General features: G+C 38.2%; 1 protein-coding gene across 2 annotated transcripts; it reads right to left on the bottom strand.

The window, feature by feature from the left end:
- Positions 1–559: 559 nt before the first annotated feature.
- On the bottom strand, positions 560–13,301 carry TMEM19 (transmembrane protein 19). 2 transcript variants are annotated; one of them, XM_086610033.1, is made up of 7 exons: positions 13,245–13,301; positions 12,812–12,962; positions 8,395–8,508; positions 6,693–6,830; positions 6,110–6,364; positions 4,817–5,026; positions 560–1,990 (listed from the first exon to the last, which is right to left on the bottom strand). In XM_086610033.1, the coding sequence occupies exons 1-7, from the start codon at positions 13,299–13,301 to the stop codon at positions 1,827–1,829; spliced, it is 1,089 nt and encodes a 362-aa protein (XP_086466159.1). In that variant the 3' UTR covers positions 560–1,826. The 2 variants fall into 2 exon arrangements, with proteins under 2 accessions (XP_086466159.1, XP_086466160.1); XM_086610034.1 differs by lacking the exon at positions 13,245–13,301 and having other exon boundaries at positions 12,824–12,959.
- Positions 13,302–17,330: the final 4,029 nt, after the last annotated feature.

Here is a 17,330-nt window from a genome sequence, read left to right as displayed (position 1 = left end):
GAGTTTAAAATCACAGATGCCTTCTCACTATAAAAAGCTGTCTGTAAAATGAGACCCGTATTAAAGAGTAGTGAAAAGCTGAGCAGGTCTACTCCAGGGTTTGAATGTATACTTTGTTTCAGGAATCAAAAGAATATAAAAATAAGGCATTTAATTGGAAGAAAAAGTATCTTACAAAAATTGTGTCTTAATTCTAGAAATCACAACAGTATTAATAAAATCTTAAAAGACAACTAATACAATGGTTATTTAGAAGCAGCATAAATCCAAACAATGCATAAAAATTTCGAGCGTTTTATTGTTACAGTTTAAGTGCATATATTCCTTTTATAATTTTGTGCCTTTCCACAGGAACAGACATACAGCAGCCACACAATTTGTTCTTTTCAGAAAGCTTTGAGCAGTTTGAAATCCCATCTTTATAATTAGGTAATACAGTAAACTAGTTCCAGTGATAAAATCCAGATTTATATAGACTAGATTTCAAAAAAAATCAACATGGAAGGTGTTAAAATTTTTGAATACTCCCATAAAAGGTGACATAATACACTACACAGGCAACATAGACAAGACATTCATTAAAAAAACCCAGATGTTTAATACAAAATATTCACCTATCTCTAAAGACAAAAAGCCTTTTAAGTTAACAGTATGGGCTCTGCCTTCTGAATGTTGACAGTGACAGTGATTATGAGGGCATCTTTAAGGCCAAAATACAATCTGTGCTGGCTAAATTGCTTCCATCTCTTTTATAAGTTAATGATGGAAGGTAGAATCATCTAACAGAAGATCCCAAGCACCAGAAGTTATATTCCCAGTTTGAAATGCTTTATAAACGACACTTTCCCCATTCACTACAAGAATAACCTCTGTAGCTTCTTTAGCTGAGGCCATCATCTCTGAATAGTAACCCCAAACAAAACGGGAAACATTTCCACTGCTGAAAGAACCAAAGACTATAGTGTGGTCAGAATGCTAAACATTATAGAGCAATTCTATACTTGCAGAAAAAATGTTGTATTTCTAGAGAGATGAATGTGAATTCACCACTGTAATCTTTAATTTTAGATAATTTAATAAGTATCACAGTATTGACAATCTTCATAAATACCATTAGTTTTTAAATAAAGATGTCAAAAAGCACAGACAATTTTATAATTCTTACTGGAAAAACTAGTGAGTTTTTATTTTAAATTTAGTCTTTTCTTTCAAACATTATGTCGTGGCATCACTTTTGCCAACCCTGTTCTCAGGGAATTGAAGACAGTATAAGCATACAGAACAGGCAACAATGCTTACTTCTTTCTTCCCCTCCTTGGAAAAAAAATACTTCCATAAAACCTTACATACTGTAGATTATGGGAAATACCAGAATTCACCCATTTCACCCATGTCACCACTGCCTACATAAAGTTGCAGAGTACTTTGTGTCTGGCTTGAACAATAGCCACAATGCTTCATCACAGTGATTGATATAGATTAGAGTTCTGTTTCCAGCTTCTTGTCCTTCCAGATGCTGGGGACTGGAAAGAACATAGTCGTCAACGCTTCAGCTCCATGAGGATAAATGAAGTGCTTCACCTCATTTGGCAATGATCTACACCCATTTAAAGAGCAGCAGGAGCATATTGACAAAATCCTTTCCTTGCTCTGACAGATACCAATTGCCGTAAGAAGCTTACAGCCTTAGTAAGTTGAGTTGGAAAGTCCTTTGGCTCTCTGAAAGTTTCAGATCCTGCTCTTCAAGAGAGTTCAAAGAGAACTTTTTGGAGTCTTTCAGTAAGACTCAACATAACTGAATCACATGCAGAAAGCCATAAACCATTTCAGCCCCTGGGCCAGAAACACCATGCCACGCCTGGAAGCACCAAAGCTATGACTATAGAAGAAAAAAGATTTACTGCGTTGTTGTCTAATATAGGTTTTCCAGATATGTGCTTGGAGTCTTTTGTTTGGTGGTTGACAACCATGCCAATATTCGTGTCAAAACCTGGGAAAAGATAAAAACTTAATTTTACAAAGCCAACTGAGTTAAAAAGAAACTCAGTAACTAAGCATATGTAACTTCCTAAATTTAGTTTACCATTATTGTGTTAAACCTCTGAAAGAACAGATACCAACAGACTAAAGTGAGTTACAGTTTAATCTGGTAACTTCAAAGAATGGAATATAAATGTAATACTCGACAAGTTACTTCTTTTGGAAAGTTACACTTCTGTCAGGTCTGCTTCTCTCTTTATGTAGTTTCATAGCAAAGAAAGAAATTAAACAAGCTAAATCAGAAGAGAAAAAAGCTATTCCAACAGCCATTCTAAGGATGCTGTTTTGAACAGAACAGAAACAACAATGTATTTCATTGTCAGGAAGATGTATTTGTTTTCAAAGGAAAACTACAGAAATAACATTATTACTAGATCGGACAGAAAACAAGCTCCTTACAGAGGCTGAATTGATCATTTCTGTTTACACAGCAGTTTTATACTACCAGCAGCTGGATTTTTTTCCTAGTACTTCAGCCATCTCTTGCTCTACCTCTGTATTATCAGTACTCTAGCATTGTGTTTCAGTAGCTGTTACTGTATACACACTGTTATCCTATGTTTTGTCCAGTTGCATTCTTTTATATGTGATAAAAGCATAAAATTCTAGCACACTTGATTTTAATGCCAACTCACACTATGGTGAAGTATAACTGGGTACATGCATAGGCACATGTTTAAGGTTGACATGAAGAAACATTCCAAAACAAATCAGTACATTTTATATTAACATAATTTTTCTCTATAGACTTGAATATCTGCTGATACTCACAATGTGGAAATTTCATTTTGAGCTGCTGCTTTATTACAAAAAAAATTTTAAGCACCTCAGACGAAACTTAAAAAAACGCCACACCACAAACCTGCTTGGCAGGTATATAGCTGGTATTTATTACTGTTACCTTTCAATCACACATTTAAGCCTAACTTTAGGTAATGCAAAAGTGCTACAGAAAAAAATCAAACTTCAAAGCCTGATAGTTTAAAACTCTCAACACTTGCTATGTTTTTGAAAGTCTGAAGTTTTCTTGCGAGAAAAACTGGGAATAACTTTAATAGATATATATCTCAAATGCACACAAAGCATAGATTCAGAGCATAAACAAATAGGAAAGGTAACAGTATGTCTTTCCACTAGGTTATTTACAGAATAGGTATGGTTTCAGACTAGTAACATGGGATAATCTGAATGTAATTCTGTGCACCTATTAAACAAAGTTTTACTTAATAGATGCATGGGCAGGGAAGGACTTTCTCTTAGAAACAGTGGGTATCACAGACTATTAAATAAACCAAACTTAGGAAGATTACCAACAGGAAGAACACTGACAGAAAGGATGAGCAGTGCCAGAGAGACTAGAGTATTTCTTATGAGACCACATTGAGCAGGGATTGGAAAAGTGGGTTAAAGCAGAGAGGAATGCAAAACCTAACAGTGTGCACCACATGAGCAGCACTATTTCATCTGTATCACAACACACATACCATAGCATAATGTGTATATAGTATATATACTCCAGTAGTGCTTATGAACTTATAAAACAAATTGTGGAACTTGAGTACTTGTCCCTGCTACGGCTAGCAAAGTAAATTGCTGAGCATGGAAAAATACCTAAGTGCAGAAGAAATAGATGCTGATAAACGCAGGCATGCATTAGCTAGGTTTACCACATTCTCTTAATGCATCCGCCTCATTAGGAGCATGAAATATTGTCTGAGTGCTCACATGCTTCCTCTTTAGTACAGAAATATTATATCTAAAAATTCCTCAAATGGTTAAACACTCCACTATATTTTGAACTTTCCTGGAACGACAAGAAACAGAGCATAAAAACTGCTGGAAAGCCAAATCCACAGCATGAACAACACTTTGCAGTTGTCACTGTGATGGCAGATTGAAAGGACTTGTATCTCTCAGGCAGTTCACCTGCACATTCAAACCTCAACTTCTAAGAAATAAGTATACTGACAACAAAATCTGAAAACTTAAATTCTCTCTGTAAACCAGCTGCTAAACAGAATAGTGTCAATACGGTCTTAAACAATTCTTAAACATAGGGTAAGTTCACAGTTTAGCCTAAAGGTTGTCTGTAGTGCTTATTCACAGGCAATGATCCTTAAGGACAATGAGCAAAAAACACAGTGAAATAGATTAGAAGCAGCCAGCCAACAATCTTTTTTAAAAATGGATGTGATTTTTTTTATTTTCTAAAGTCACAGCTAGTTTGTGATAAGCTTAGCTTATAGGAAACAGTATTCTATTAAGTGGTGAAAAAACAGAACGTAAAATATTGTGCACATTTCCCTGGAGCTCTTATTTAATTCTTAAAGCGCAGACTATTGCTAAGTCTTCAGGGTTAGAAATGGAGCTTCACAGTGATAAATTAATCTGAGTAAATGGATAAAATTAAGCTGATATTTTCTGCCATAAAGCGTTACCATAATTAGATATAGAGAAAAGGAGAGGGCAGCAATTGCTTTTCCAAGGTAACACGTCGGAGAACTCTGGTCTCTTTCAGTCATCAACAAGACAATAACATGAGATAAACAAATCAAAATGTGGAAAAGGACCAACCGCCCTTGCTCTTGTTCTCATTATCACATCCATCACTTTGGCTCCTTGTGTCCTTTGTGTTGCTAATTCTGTATTTTTTCCATTTAAAAACAGTGCCCTCAGCCTTTCTTGAAATTCAAGTCCATTTTTAAGTTACATTAGGAGAGGGAGAAAAAAAAAAAAGAAGAGGGGGGAAAAAAAGAGAAAAAGAGAAGAATCTTACCACTGTATTGCATTGTAGCTCCCAAATATGAATCAACAATTGATCCCAGGAAGCCAGCTGCCGCACCAAACACAATAATGGGCCATTGCGGAGCAGATATTTCCAGATCAGTCACAAAAATGAGTTGTGTTATGAAGTAGGCTAAACCTACTGCCGTGCCCCCAAGCAAACTTGACAGCAGGCCCACTAAAGTAATTGCTCCATTGGTACCTAAATCAAACAAAACCAAGCTGATTTACAAACTTTTCTTAAAGACTTATATTTGTTCAAATGTTTTATATGAAACCAAAACTGTGTTCATAATGATCTGCCCCCCTTATACCCACAAGGCTTTGCTACTACAGCTTTTATTTACGATTCCTGTTATGCTGCTGAGAAGCTTAAACTGTACCATTACAGCATATTCCTATTACTTTTCCTGTCTCTAAGGCTACGTATCTAGAAATACTCATTAGCATTAAATTAAATAAAACCAGGTAGCATATCTCTCAAAGTCATCTGATATTTGTCTGCTTGTAAGGTGTGGGCTAGGAAAAAGATATTTGCTCCAAAAAATACAGAGCTTGAGATATGCATCTTATTAAAGCAATGCCACTTTCAGAAGTACACCAAGACATGTTTCACCAACACATTTAAAAGAAATAACAAAATCCATAGACAGGAAGACGTTTGACAGCTCATTGAATAAAAATCTGAAGAACACTTAGAAAAAAAAACGTCCATGCATTTAAATCCTATCCCAGAAGATCTAAAACTCAGATCAACATGCCAGCAAGGCACAAAAAAAGGCACACTGCTTTAAAGTAGCAATGTCATCCACTGTGCAGACAAGGTTTGACAGACAGAAGGTTTGCTTTACCCACCCTTGGTAACATATTAAAGGAAATGAGACATTTGGTTAAGAAGTGAATTTTTTGTACTGTCTGTATTGAAGATATATATTCTTCTACTGATTAAAATTTCGATGTCTGAAAAATTCAGTTGATAACCTGTATTCTTTATATTATTGGCAACATAAAGACTTCTAAGCATGCCACAGATGAGATGTGACAGCATTCACTAAGAATGATTTTAGCTCACTGCATGTTATGTTTGTGCATTTCACCACCGAGATGCAGCAGAAACACAACTGAGTATATTCCATTTCAGAGAATGCGTCCCTGCTAACATTTTCTAATCCCAGCTTTCTGATGTTTGTTTTTCTGGGGCTTTTTTGGAACTTTTTGAGTTGGATGCATAATTCAAAATGGATCAGCAAAATATTAAGAACATGGAGAACAGATAACACCTTACCTACTGGAACCTTTTCCCAGGTTGTTATTAACCTTGGCTTGCTTTTACTCATAACACTACCAATCTCCGAAGCCCATGTATCACCAGCAGAGCATGCCAAAGCTCCCAATAGGGATAAGCACATCCATGATGCTGTGTAGTGCTTTGAAAAGTCAATAGGAATTTCACCCGGTCCATTTTCGATCATATATAAGACAGCCAGCTCAGTAGGAACACCACCGTTACAGAATACTTGCACCCAATTCCTCTGTCCACCTAAAGTGACAAAAACTAAATTTTAGCATTTTCAGGCAAAATACCTTGAGAAGGAACAGCATGAGGCAAAGGCAAAATACACATACATAAAGTTAAATTTAAAAAGACACACTTTTAAAACAAAAACTAGATAGCAATTTATTAAAGAGAAAAGAAGCAAAAGCAAAGTCAATTGCTAATGTTCACAGGAATGAAGGTGGAGGGAAAGCATAACAACAGTGTTCCGTACTCTGGATGTTAGATCTCATCTGACCCTTGGAAAGGAAGAGGAATATGCAGTACTTATTCTCCACAAGGGATCTGAAGGAATTAAAATGGTATGGCCTACCTTCTTTGTATTCTGCATCTATTTGCTTCTTTGTATCTTTTTTCCATTTAGTAAGTTTTGAAGAAGTAACAAAAAATACAAACAAAGAAGTGAAGAAACTGTAATTTGCAACTGTAAGGATAAATCCAACGACCAATCCTACGAAGAAAAAAAACAATATTTAAAGTTCCTTCAGGTAACAATGCCTGCTTTGCAAAGCAATTAAGAATTCTGAATCTCTTAAATAAGAAGAGTATCTTCATGATAAACCTAAGACAATCAAGCAATAAGAGAATTACTGAAATGCCTAATACCTGTATGAGAATTCCAGAGACATCTTGACTGAAAAAAAAAATCAGTTATCTTTACTATTTTCTCTTGAATTTTATTGCTAAATAGCTAATTTTATTGCTGCTGCTACAGTGTATGATTTTTAAGGCCTTCTCTTGCCACAATTCAGTAGTACTGCGCAAAAATAAAAGACAGAGGAATAAAAACAAACAAAAAAAACCCACAAAAAAAGCCAAAGAAGATATAACTGAAATTTCAGTACTATGTCTGAAGAATATGATTATTTGTACAAGAAGCATATATACAGCTGTGGTTGTGTCTCTATCAGCAAGTTTATCTTCAGTTTGGGAATCAAAGCCCTCCCTCAAGGTCTCTAAGATAACCTGGATAATCCTCCTCTGTATCTTAACAGATGCTACTTCTCCCTCTGTTTTCCATTTTTTCCTTCTGCTTCTGATTTTTATGCCATCTTTTTCTATCTGTAATTATTCTTAAGTATTTGAGCTCCTGGATGTGCTTCTTTTTGATCTCCTTCACAAGGGAGGTCTAATTCTGACTGTCTACCATGAGATTACAATTCTTCACGACTGAAAGAAAATTGGCTGCACTTAAATGCCAATATAAGGTGGGTAGCAGAGCTGTTACGGTAAGAGGTAAAAACATAGCAAAAGAGAAAAGATGGTTTTTTTTAATTTAGAAAATGCTCCCCTTAACTCACAAACGGAACAAGATTTGCAAAATGGGTGACATGGAGGAAAGGATTTGAGGTCCTGTTTCTTTCCATTTGACCATTAATTCAGACAATGTCACAAGACAAGAGTGAATCACCTCACCCAGAAACTGTGCATTAGATTTCAACAAATACTATTGTACACTACATTGGGGTTTTTCTCACATGGTGGAGAAAAACTTTGTTGAAACGGTCATTTGCTAGAAGTAGAATAGAGATTTAATTTTCTTCTTATTTTTGGAGGCCAAAAAATGCCTAGAACTGCTCATATTACAGAAAGGAGAATCACGTTATCTTTACTGGTTTCCTAGCAGGCAAATAAGCTGCTGAAATGGCTCAGTTTTACAGTATCTCTTCACCACTGCCTCTGCCATTTCATTATCTCTATGCGAATCCATCTACATGTTAAACCAAAACATGCGATTTAACTGCATACTGTGCTGAAGTTTAAAAAAATCTTCTAGTTTTAGATAAATCTAATGGCAATATTAATCAAACGAATTACAAACAGCAGCAAAAATTAACTTGACTATTTAAACAAGCACGAGGAAAAAAATCAGTATGAATTCAAGGTATGTGTGCTTACATTTATACTTTTATTATCATAGAACTAAGTAGGGAAATATTAAAAGAATATTAGGTCCAATAAAAGGGACCTTGATTCAGTTTACTAAATGTTTAGCTTAATAAGAAAAAACATACCTCCCAACGCACCACTGTGATCAAGACTCTTCTTCTTGTAACCTTGTGTAGCAATCATTAGTGGAACTAAGATGGAAAAAAGCCAGCGCCATGGAGAAATGGGTCGTAAAGTACCTGATAAATCAAACAGAAGGGTTACAGATGATCCTTATAAGCCTTTTAAATGCCTTTATATATGAAAAGTCATTATCTTCTAGTACATATTTAAAATCTGATCATAATAGAGATTAAAGCTTTCTGCCCTTCAAAAGAAGGACATTCTTACAAAGGGAAGACCAAAATATCTGCAATTATCCACTCAATTTTTCTATTCAGTTTTCACAGAAAAAAGAAAATACATTACAGGAACTAAAATTAATTACCAAAAAAATAGCAAATGTGACAAGGAATAAACATGGTGATATTTTCCATTCTAAAAGGGATTTATAAACTCCAAAAACTAACATTCAAAACGTTAAGACCATCTGAAACTTGATTTGGATAGAACAGGTAAGCTCAGATTTTAGAAAAAAACCAATCATACAGCCACAGTAAGGTATGTAGAATTTGTTTCAAATATGAATAAAATTCACACTAAAATTCCAGTTAACAAACCATTACCATTCCTCTCATGTAAAAAAGACTGCAAAGTAACTTTAAGTAAATAAATTAGTGCAAGACCTTCCTTCATAGATCAAGTTATGACTTATTCTCTAGTAACTATAGGAACAAATCTGAATTTATTATTATTATTTTTTTATGAAGTTTCAGAAAAGACAGCAACAATAAAGGGAATGAACAACACTGTCTATGGTCACTAATGCTTTTTAGCATTGTAACATAAGGAAAATTAGTACAATATATTGGAAGCTTTATCTTGTTTTTCAAGGCATTCCAAACACTAGTGTTCTAGGAAAACTCATTCTTGTTTATCAAAAGCTTTACCTTGATAGCTCTTGACTATGAAAAGCACGCAACTTTTTACATCCCTTTTTCCATCACCTATGTAAATTATCCCTAGAATGTGCCTGATATTGTCACTTTGTTGTCTATGCCATCAATTAGAATTTTACACTATATTAATAAGACTGCTGCTACTTGGCTGACTCAGAAGACTTCAGAAGTAGTTCCAAGTCTATGCGGAGAGAATACGTCAGCTTGCATATAAGCTAGCTAATGGCTGTGTTTCTATGGCTTTAATATTACTACCATATCCTTTTTATTCTACTTTGGAAAACTTACATATTCTGTAATATATTTCTTAGCTGTGCTACAGTGATACTTGATGTCATAGAACCATTGAATGGTTTGGGTTGGAAGGGACCTTTGTCCTGGTTTTCACTGGGACAGTTAGTTGTTCTTTATAGCAGCTAGAAGAGCTCTGTGTTTTGGTTTTAGTTTGGAATTTGTTATGAGAAAAATGTTGATAGTGCACTGATGTTTACAGTTGGTGCTGACACATCAAGGTTTATTTTTACTAACAAAACTGAAAATAAAAAAATCCAGCTATCGTCTCATCAAAATACCTACAGTGCCTTCTAAAAAGCTTTTTCTTGAGTTTCCAGTTTGTTCCCTTTGCTTAGTCATTCAAGTCACTATGATCTGAATTTAAACAAGCTTGCAGAAGAGGAAAACAATATCCCACTCAGCTGTCACAATTCCACACCATTCCATAAAGCACTAGAGTCCATAGCAACTTTTTATCATCAGTCCTAAACATATTTGTTTCCTTCTAAAATTCCAGAATACTCACTAAAATAAAAGCAGTTAATAAAGGAGTTGTTATTATCCAGTTAAAAGGCATATCATTACCTGACTCAAAAAATGACTGCCTTAGCAGTAAGATTCTTACAACCTTTACAGTCTATCATCTCATTTTGGCTTCAAACTGGAAGATACAAATTTCATTCCAAAAGAGTCCAAAATGGCATCTTAAAGAATACTGAAATTTAAAAGTCTGAGAAGAAATTGTTCTTTCATACTGCAGTGTAAAAGTCTTTCATCTTTGCGATCACAGAAACGAGAAAGCTATTGATTATATCCTGAACTACACTACTTACTCTGACAGAATTTCACTACCAGAAAAATGACAGGAAAGCTAGTCGACTAGGTGAAAGCGGCGTGACCGCTTTCTAAAACATCAGCCCTTTCAATCCTTTTGAACTTGATGTAAAGCTCTCAAAAGTATACTTGCTGATGACTACCTCAGCAAGATTTCAAGTGATAGTTTTTGTTTAAAAGATCCACAAACCTTTAAAAAGTAAAGTTTATCATTAATGTAGCTTTTGAGCTAAAAAAAAAAATAAACCCCAAATCATGATAAGTTATTTATCACATGTGCTATACAAATATAAGGCATCACAAGTGTAGCATTAAAGTCGGTCTCAATCTCACAGAGGAAAGATTTCACACAGGCATAGCAGCTTCTCTTGCTGGAAAGCTAAACATGATGGTTTTCAACAAGAACTCTTGTGTCAGCAGTACCTAGAGCTTTGCAGATACACAGCCTTCCTGGTGCAAAGTAGCACAAACATATTTCACAGTAAAACACTTGTCATCGCAAGCACAAAGATTCATAAGACGAAAACTTCTGTGTACTGAAAAGCCTGGATGCTGTAGGAGGTGCGCAGCAGAGCTTCGCAGCCAAGGTTTGGCTCAAAAACTCGAAAGAAAAGCACCACCAGCTGTGTATGACGAGATCTCCCATGCTATAGCCTGGTATTGCTAATCAAACCCAGAATTTTCATCTTTTTAAGGTCATTTTTAAACGGATCTTATTTTATTTTCGTGGGGGGAAAGAAAAGTACGCACTATACTAAACTACTACTAAATATAAGCAGTTAAGACTAAGATGGAACACGTTCATAGGTTTATTATGGGTTCTTTAACACTTCAATTTCATCAACGTTTTAGTCACTGTTTGGTGCTTAAGCATTACTATAAACTATATAAACTGTAGAGTAATAAATGCACGTTTGTAGTATTTTTATATGTATGGTTCAAGACTGAATTTCATGACTTTTACAGGCTGAAATTATTTAAGTTCTCTTTCCTACTTCATTAAATCCACTCCTACTATATGCTTCATTTATCTTCTCAAGTCAAGGTATTTCCATAGTCTCAGGAAAACAGACAACAAGAGTTGCACATCCTTCTTGTTCTGTAACCATTCTTCACAAAAAGGAGGATTTGTCTGCAATCTCCTCCTTTGTATTAGTCCCTATCCTGATTCACCTGATATCAGACCTCTCCACTCTGTGTTGTCAATTCTAAATCACGTTAGATAGCAAGGACTGAAATACCCTAATTAGAGGCAAAACTCAGAGAGCAGACATGCACAAATAAAAGTCTATTTAAATCCAACTTGGCTAGCTCTAGATGACCCTAACAAAACCCAGTCGTGAAGCCTACTTCTGCATACCTTCTACGAGTCTGGCATCTCACTGTAAACCAAATTAGTAGTGTCCAGGAAACATATTGCTGTACCAAGACTAATAAAATCTAAAGCACCAAAAAACACTAACCAGAGACATCCAATTCCCACTGCAAAAGTCAGCTTACACTAGTGGGATAGTTATTCTAGCTCCTTCTGGATCCAAGGCGACACTAGGCACTTGAGGGTGTTCACAATGCATACCTAGGCGCTTGCAGCAATAGCAACACTGCAATGGCACTAGAGCTCTTCCCGCATAAAATCAGCTGAGGTCTTAAGGACAGGTCTCTACCTGTCCTCAGAAAGCAGTTAAGCTCTTGTACGCTTGAACTGATGCCGAAGGTAGTACTGCTGCTTTTGCAGACGGAAAAAACGGTCCTAGAACTGAAACAACAGACCACAGAAAGTACTAGTGTCCCTGCAACTGTACGCAACTAACCCTTAGCCTGCCTGAGTTGCCTGAACAGAACACAGCTGACTCTGTACAACCATGACAGAGACTCCATGCATATACTTCTCTCTACCTTGACCAGGGAATTCTCGCATGCTCTGTTCAAAGCCTGCACGTGCATTCTTAAAACTGTTTTGAAGACTCATGCACTCCTCCCATACTTTCACTACCTTCCCTGATAGAGGAAGACTTCTATCAGCTTGCTTTTTCTTTTCATGGTTTCATTTTTATCTTATTGTCTTTCTTTTAGGGAGACGAATCACAATAGACCACAACATCTTAAATTCAACGATCTCTCTGGGCAGAGCTGCGAAGAAGGGTACAGCTGCTGTTAACACCTTCTAAATCATTATCAGCTACTGTCAGAACTGATGTTTCCAGCTCTGCTGACGATGGAAGGGGCTGTGCACACTCCTCTTCCAGTTCTTCATCTCCAGCCTGCAGGGGCCGGAGGGGAGGGCAGCGGGGGAGGGCAGCGGGTCCGGGCGGCTCGGCTCCTCCCTCGCCCTGCCGTGCCAGCCTCTCCCCAGCCAGCCCCTGGCCTTTGGACTCACCGTAGTACGTACTTGCAGTCATGGACACGATCCACAAAGCCAGAGAAATACAAATGAGCAAGTTCAGGACGACAATGTTCACCATCATCTTGACGTATTCTTTGAAGAAATTCTCCTGGCAACAGGACATAGGAAGCCCGAGGGAGAACACCTGGCGGGGAAGCACAACGCGCAGCGGATCAGCGACACCTCTGCTACCGCTGCTACCACCACCACCACCACCTCCTCCTCCTCCTCCTCCCGCCCGGCCCAAGCCGGGGCCCGGCCCGCACCGCCGCCGGCACCTCGGGGCGCTGCGAGGCGGCACCACGGCGCTCACGGGGAGGCGGCTGCGGCCACCGAGCGCCGGCTCGGGGCTGGGCTGCGCGGCGCTCAGCGGCCGGAGGCCCCCGCCCCGTCTCCCCCCGCCGCATCGCCCCGCTCCGACACCAACCTGCTTCCCCGGCCCGCCGGAGCCGCCACCATCCCGCCCCGCCGCCGCTCCGCGCATGCCCCGCCGGCCGCCGCGCCAACGCCGGCCCCGCCTGCGCGTCCGTCGGCGGGGGGGTAGAAAGGAGGCGCCGTGTGCCGCCGTGTGGCCGCGCCCAGGCGCGGCACCGTCCTCTCCGCTGCAGAGGCGGCCCCGCGTCCCGTCTCCCGCGCGGGTGGTGTTTTCCCCTCAGTTGGGATGCGGCTGCGTCCCTCCGACAGACGCTGCTTCCCCTCCCAGCAGCGGCCCGCCGCCCCAGCGTGGGCTACCCCGTTCCCTGCTTCTCTGCATGGAGAGGCGGCTGCTCTGCTGCCGCGGGCGGCTATTGCAGCTGAAGGCAGCCAGCCGGTCTCCCCAGCCTCCCTTTTCCCGAGGGGCATCGCACCCGTCCGACCCGGGCTCTCCGCTGGCGTCCTGCTGCAGAAGCCAGGCTGATGTGAGGGCCTGAAAGCTCATGGCTCCTCCGCAGGCCTCGGCACAGACCTGGGGCTGCGCTCCCCACCCCAGAGCCCTTCCCAGCCCTGGGTGGGCTCCCCAGTAATATCCCGCAGCGCTGTCAGGGTCCATCCTTTGCAAAACCCCACGCTGTAAGCGTGCCTCCTCTGCAGCAGGCGACCATCCCTGGCCCAGCCATCAGTGGTATCAGTGATACCAATGACTACTTGGATGGAAACATGGAAAGGTGTTGGAACATTGCGAAGTTCATTAACACTAGAAGAAAAAGACTTGATATGTTTCCTAAAGTTAGCTTAGGATGAAAACAAGGCAAACGTGCTTGGTAGCTTTTTTTTCGGGCATGCCAAAATTACTCCCAAAACACTTGACTATAAATGAGATTGCTAACACAAGTTATGAGAAGGCTCCATAGATCCCCCTTCCACAAATCGGAGGCTTTGTCAACAAAAGCACAGAAAGACGTTAAGCTCCACAACTTTTCAAAAACCCTGCCTTCATTTCGAGGCAGGTGCCTATGAAATAAACAAGACTTTAGGCATGACAGAAGAAAATTTTGAAGTAGCATTTATATATTCAACATTTGTTCAGTGGAAAGTAGATTAAAACCCTTCAAGTTTACAAACACTGGTACAGATGAGTCACCTCCTGAACACCAATAACCTCAGGTGCTTGTTTTCATGGACTTGAAGCAGCAGCAGAATAGAATGTTTATTTAAGTATTCACTGAGAGGCAGAGCAATAGGAAAAAGTGAATTAAATGATCTTTTACATGCAACAGGAGTAGTTTTTAAGCTTGAGAATTCAAGTGAATAATCTTAGTGTAAGAGTTGATAATTCCTTACTGAATGTAAGACTATTTCTGACTTGTTGGCATCCATTCATCTTTGAGGCATGTTCTGTTATTTTTCATTCAGCACCTGGAGTAAGTTTCTAGCAGGATATGAACACAGTCCAAGGTTGTGAATTCTTTTACAACAGAAACTTAGGTATATTTTTGTGTTGTTGTGAAAGACATACTCAATTATCATTCAGAGCTGATTCTTCAGATGTTGTCTAAACTACGGACCATACTCTGCAAAGATTTATGGATACTTGGTTTTAGCTGAAACAGTAGGCTTATTTCAGAGGTTAAAGTTGACACTTGGGTGTTTACGATGTATTGGCTCCAGGCAATTAGAGCCAAAATTTTGCCAGGTGCCTTAGACAAGGGTGTACAGGCTTTATCTTATTTTCTGCTATATTTATGGATAATAAAGACTGGGAACACCCACATTTTCTCTAAACTAGAGATCCCCAAAACATTAATACTAATATAGCAGGACTGACTTTGGTATATCTGGTCATCTTCTTACCTCCCAAATTTTCATTAAACCTTCATTGGAGATCTGAATTTGAAATCTAAAAATCAGAGGCTTAGTAGCTGGGCTCCTTTGTAAGAACAGGACACCTTTCAAAGGATAACACCAATACAAAATTGCTTAATTAATACTGGAATTTCTGGTGGAGAGACAAAGGTTCCTGCAGGAATCACACAGTTCTGGCTGCTATCTGTGGGACGATACAACCATGGGACCATGATTAATGGTAACTCACAAGTTGTTGTGAAGAGGGGGCAGGTTTACAGAGCTCTAAAGGTCCCTTCAGCTTCCTTCATAGATCTCATACCTGCGTTAAGTAGCACTTGTGCTGATTGAGAGAGACGTGCCAGGCTATTGCACTGGCTTATCCATAGACCTTGTATCTTGGCTTAAAGACACAGATGCTGCTGCTGCTTGAGTTTATGTGAGCAAGAAAAGCAAAAGAGAGTGCTGCTCTCAACGCCTAGCATGCGAAAGGTGGTCTAGTCATGAAATCTGTAACAACCATTGCAATGAATAACGTTGGCTTTGACTTCTCTTTCAGCTCTGAGACTTTTGTTAAATGTGGCTTCCCTCTTCCAGTGTTTTCGATTATATGAAACCAACAAACTTTCCTGCAGTTGCTTGCTACACATTAAATGTTACAAATGCAAAAGAAAGGAACCCGAAGTTAGACTTCTTTCTGCATTTAGAAACTGAAAGAAGTACCCATGTTTTTGAAAGTGATGTCTACAGCAGTTACTGTCATTGGTCCAAATACTATGTTCTCTTTTCTAGATGTTGCCCTTTGTTTTCACTAGGTCCTGCAATAAAAACCAAACCAAACCAAACCAAACCAAACCAAACCACAATACTTTTAATAGGCAAAAGTGTGGGGGTTTTAGTTTAAATGTCCACCTAGATGTTTACAATATTGTGAATTTAGAATTCACATGCTTAAAATGCCATCTTGAATCAGTAAGAAGAGTATTATGCATATGCAATACATGCAATACATACATTTCATAAACAATTTTTACTTAGAAAAGCCCACATTCCTCATTCATACTTAATAATATTGGTAAGCTTGATAATTAAAAAAAAGGCAAATAACAGTTGCTTGAGACAAAAAGACCTGAAAGCTTTTCCCCACACTTTCCCATACAAATACATACTTGAACTAAGAAAAATCTGAGAAGTTTAAATAAATTAAAAAAAAAGAGTTAGAATTCTAAGATGCCCAATATTTAGAAGAAGAGTTTCTTCTTACCTTTTACCTAGATCTATAGATGCAAAGCACAACCAACGCGGAGGCTGGAAGTAAAAATAAATACGATTTAATAGGAGACAGGAATGTGAGATGATTAAAGGCAGCATGACAAACTGAAGATAATAGCATGTTACTGTATATAGCATGCTAATCACTCTTTTATATTCATTCTTTTCCTAGGAATACATTAGAATTTAGTAGATTTGCCATGATACAGCATAAAATTTCTGAATTTTCATGAAGATTTTAGAAGTAGACTTTCTGTTCTGCATTACTTTCCTACCTTGTTTGGGTTTTTTTTGTATCTCTGAGATAGTACTCTCCATTTCTCTTCACTTCTTAAAACATTATTCATGTTTGTGAGGCCTCTTTTTTTGTTATGCTATTCTTTTTTCTTAATGGTAAAACATTAATAGGAAATACTGATCTGACCATGGAATAATCCATTTCACCTCGCTCAGTAGTCTTTTTTACAGGATAAGAAATATTGTTTATAGTAGAGGCAAGAAGAGAGATAAAGGGAGCTGGCCATTGGTTTTTAAAAGCTGAACAGAGGACATTATTAAAATTCTGTCTAGAGAAAAGTATTGTTTGTCTTGTAGCTAATACGGCAGTGAAAGAAGAAAAAACCCTTTGATGGTCTTGGTTTTTACTTTCTTTTGCTTAGTTATTACAGGAGAAAACACCATACTTGGACATGAACTTTTATGCTCTATTTTCCTTGTTACACTCCACAAGAATTTTTATATATACATATATTAACTGCTTTTTATCAGTTGCATTTTTTAGTTTTTGTGCTTGATAGAATGCATTATGAATAATATAGTTTGAAACTTAAGTAAGCATTTTTTTTATTATTCTTTGTTAAACATGTCTTACATGTCTGATTGAAAACAAAAAAAACTGATTGAAGACAAAATGCTATTAAATACATGAGATTAAAAATCTGGAAATATTGTTAACATTGTTCTAAGTATAGCTACTTGC

This window comes from Tauraco erythrolophus, chromosome 4 (assembly GCF_009769465.1).
Source record: "Tauraco erythrolophus isolate bTauEry1 chromosome 4, bTauEry1.pri, whole genome shotgun sequence".
Classification (NCBI taxonomy): Eukaryota; Metazoa; Chordata; class Aves; order Musophagiformes; family Musophagidae; genus Tauraco; species Tauraco erythrolophus.
Note: the sequence above shows the minus strand (reverse complement) of the source record. Positions and strands in the feature narration are given on the sequence as shown.

Coding starts and splice junctions, on each gene's coding strand:
- TMEM19 (XM_086610033.1), bottom strand. CDS start 13,301: ATGCGCGGAGCGGCGGCGGGGCGGGATGGTGGCGGCTCCGGCGGGCCG. Junction 12,963..13,244: donor CCGGCGGGCCGGGGAAGCAG/GTTGGTGTCGGA, acceptor CTTCCCCGCCAG/GTGTTCTCCCTCGGGCTTCC. Junction 8,509..12,811: donor GACTGCAAGTACGTACTACG/GTGAGTCCAAAG, acceptor TTGATTTATCAG/GTACTTTACGACCCATTTCT.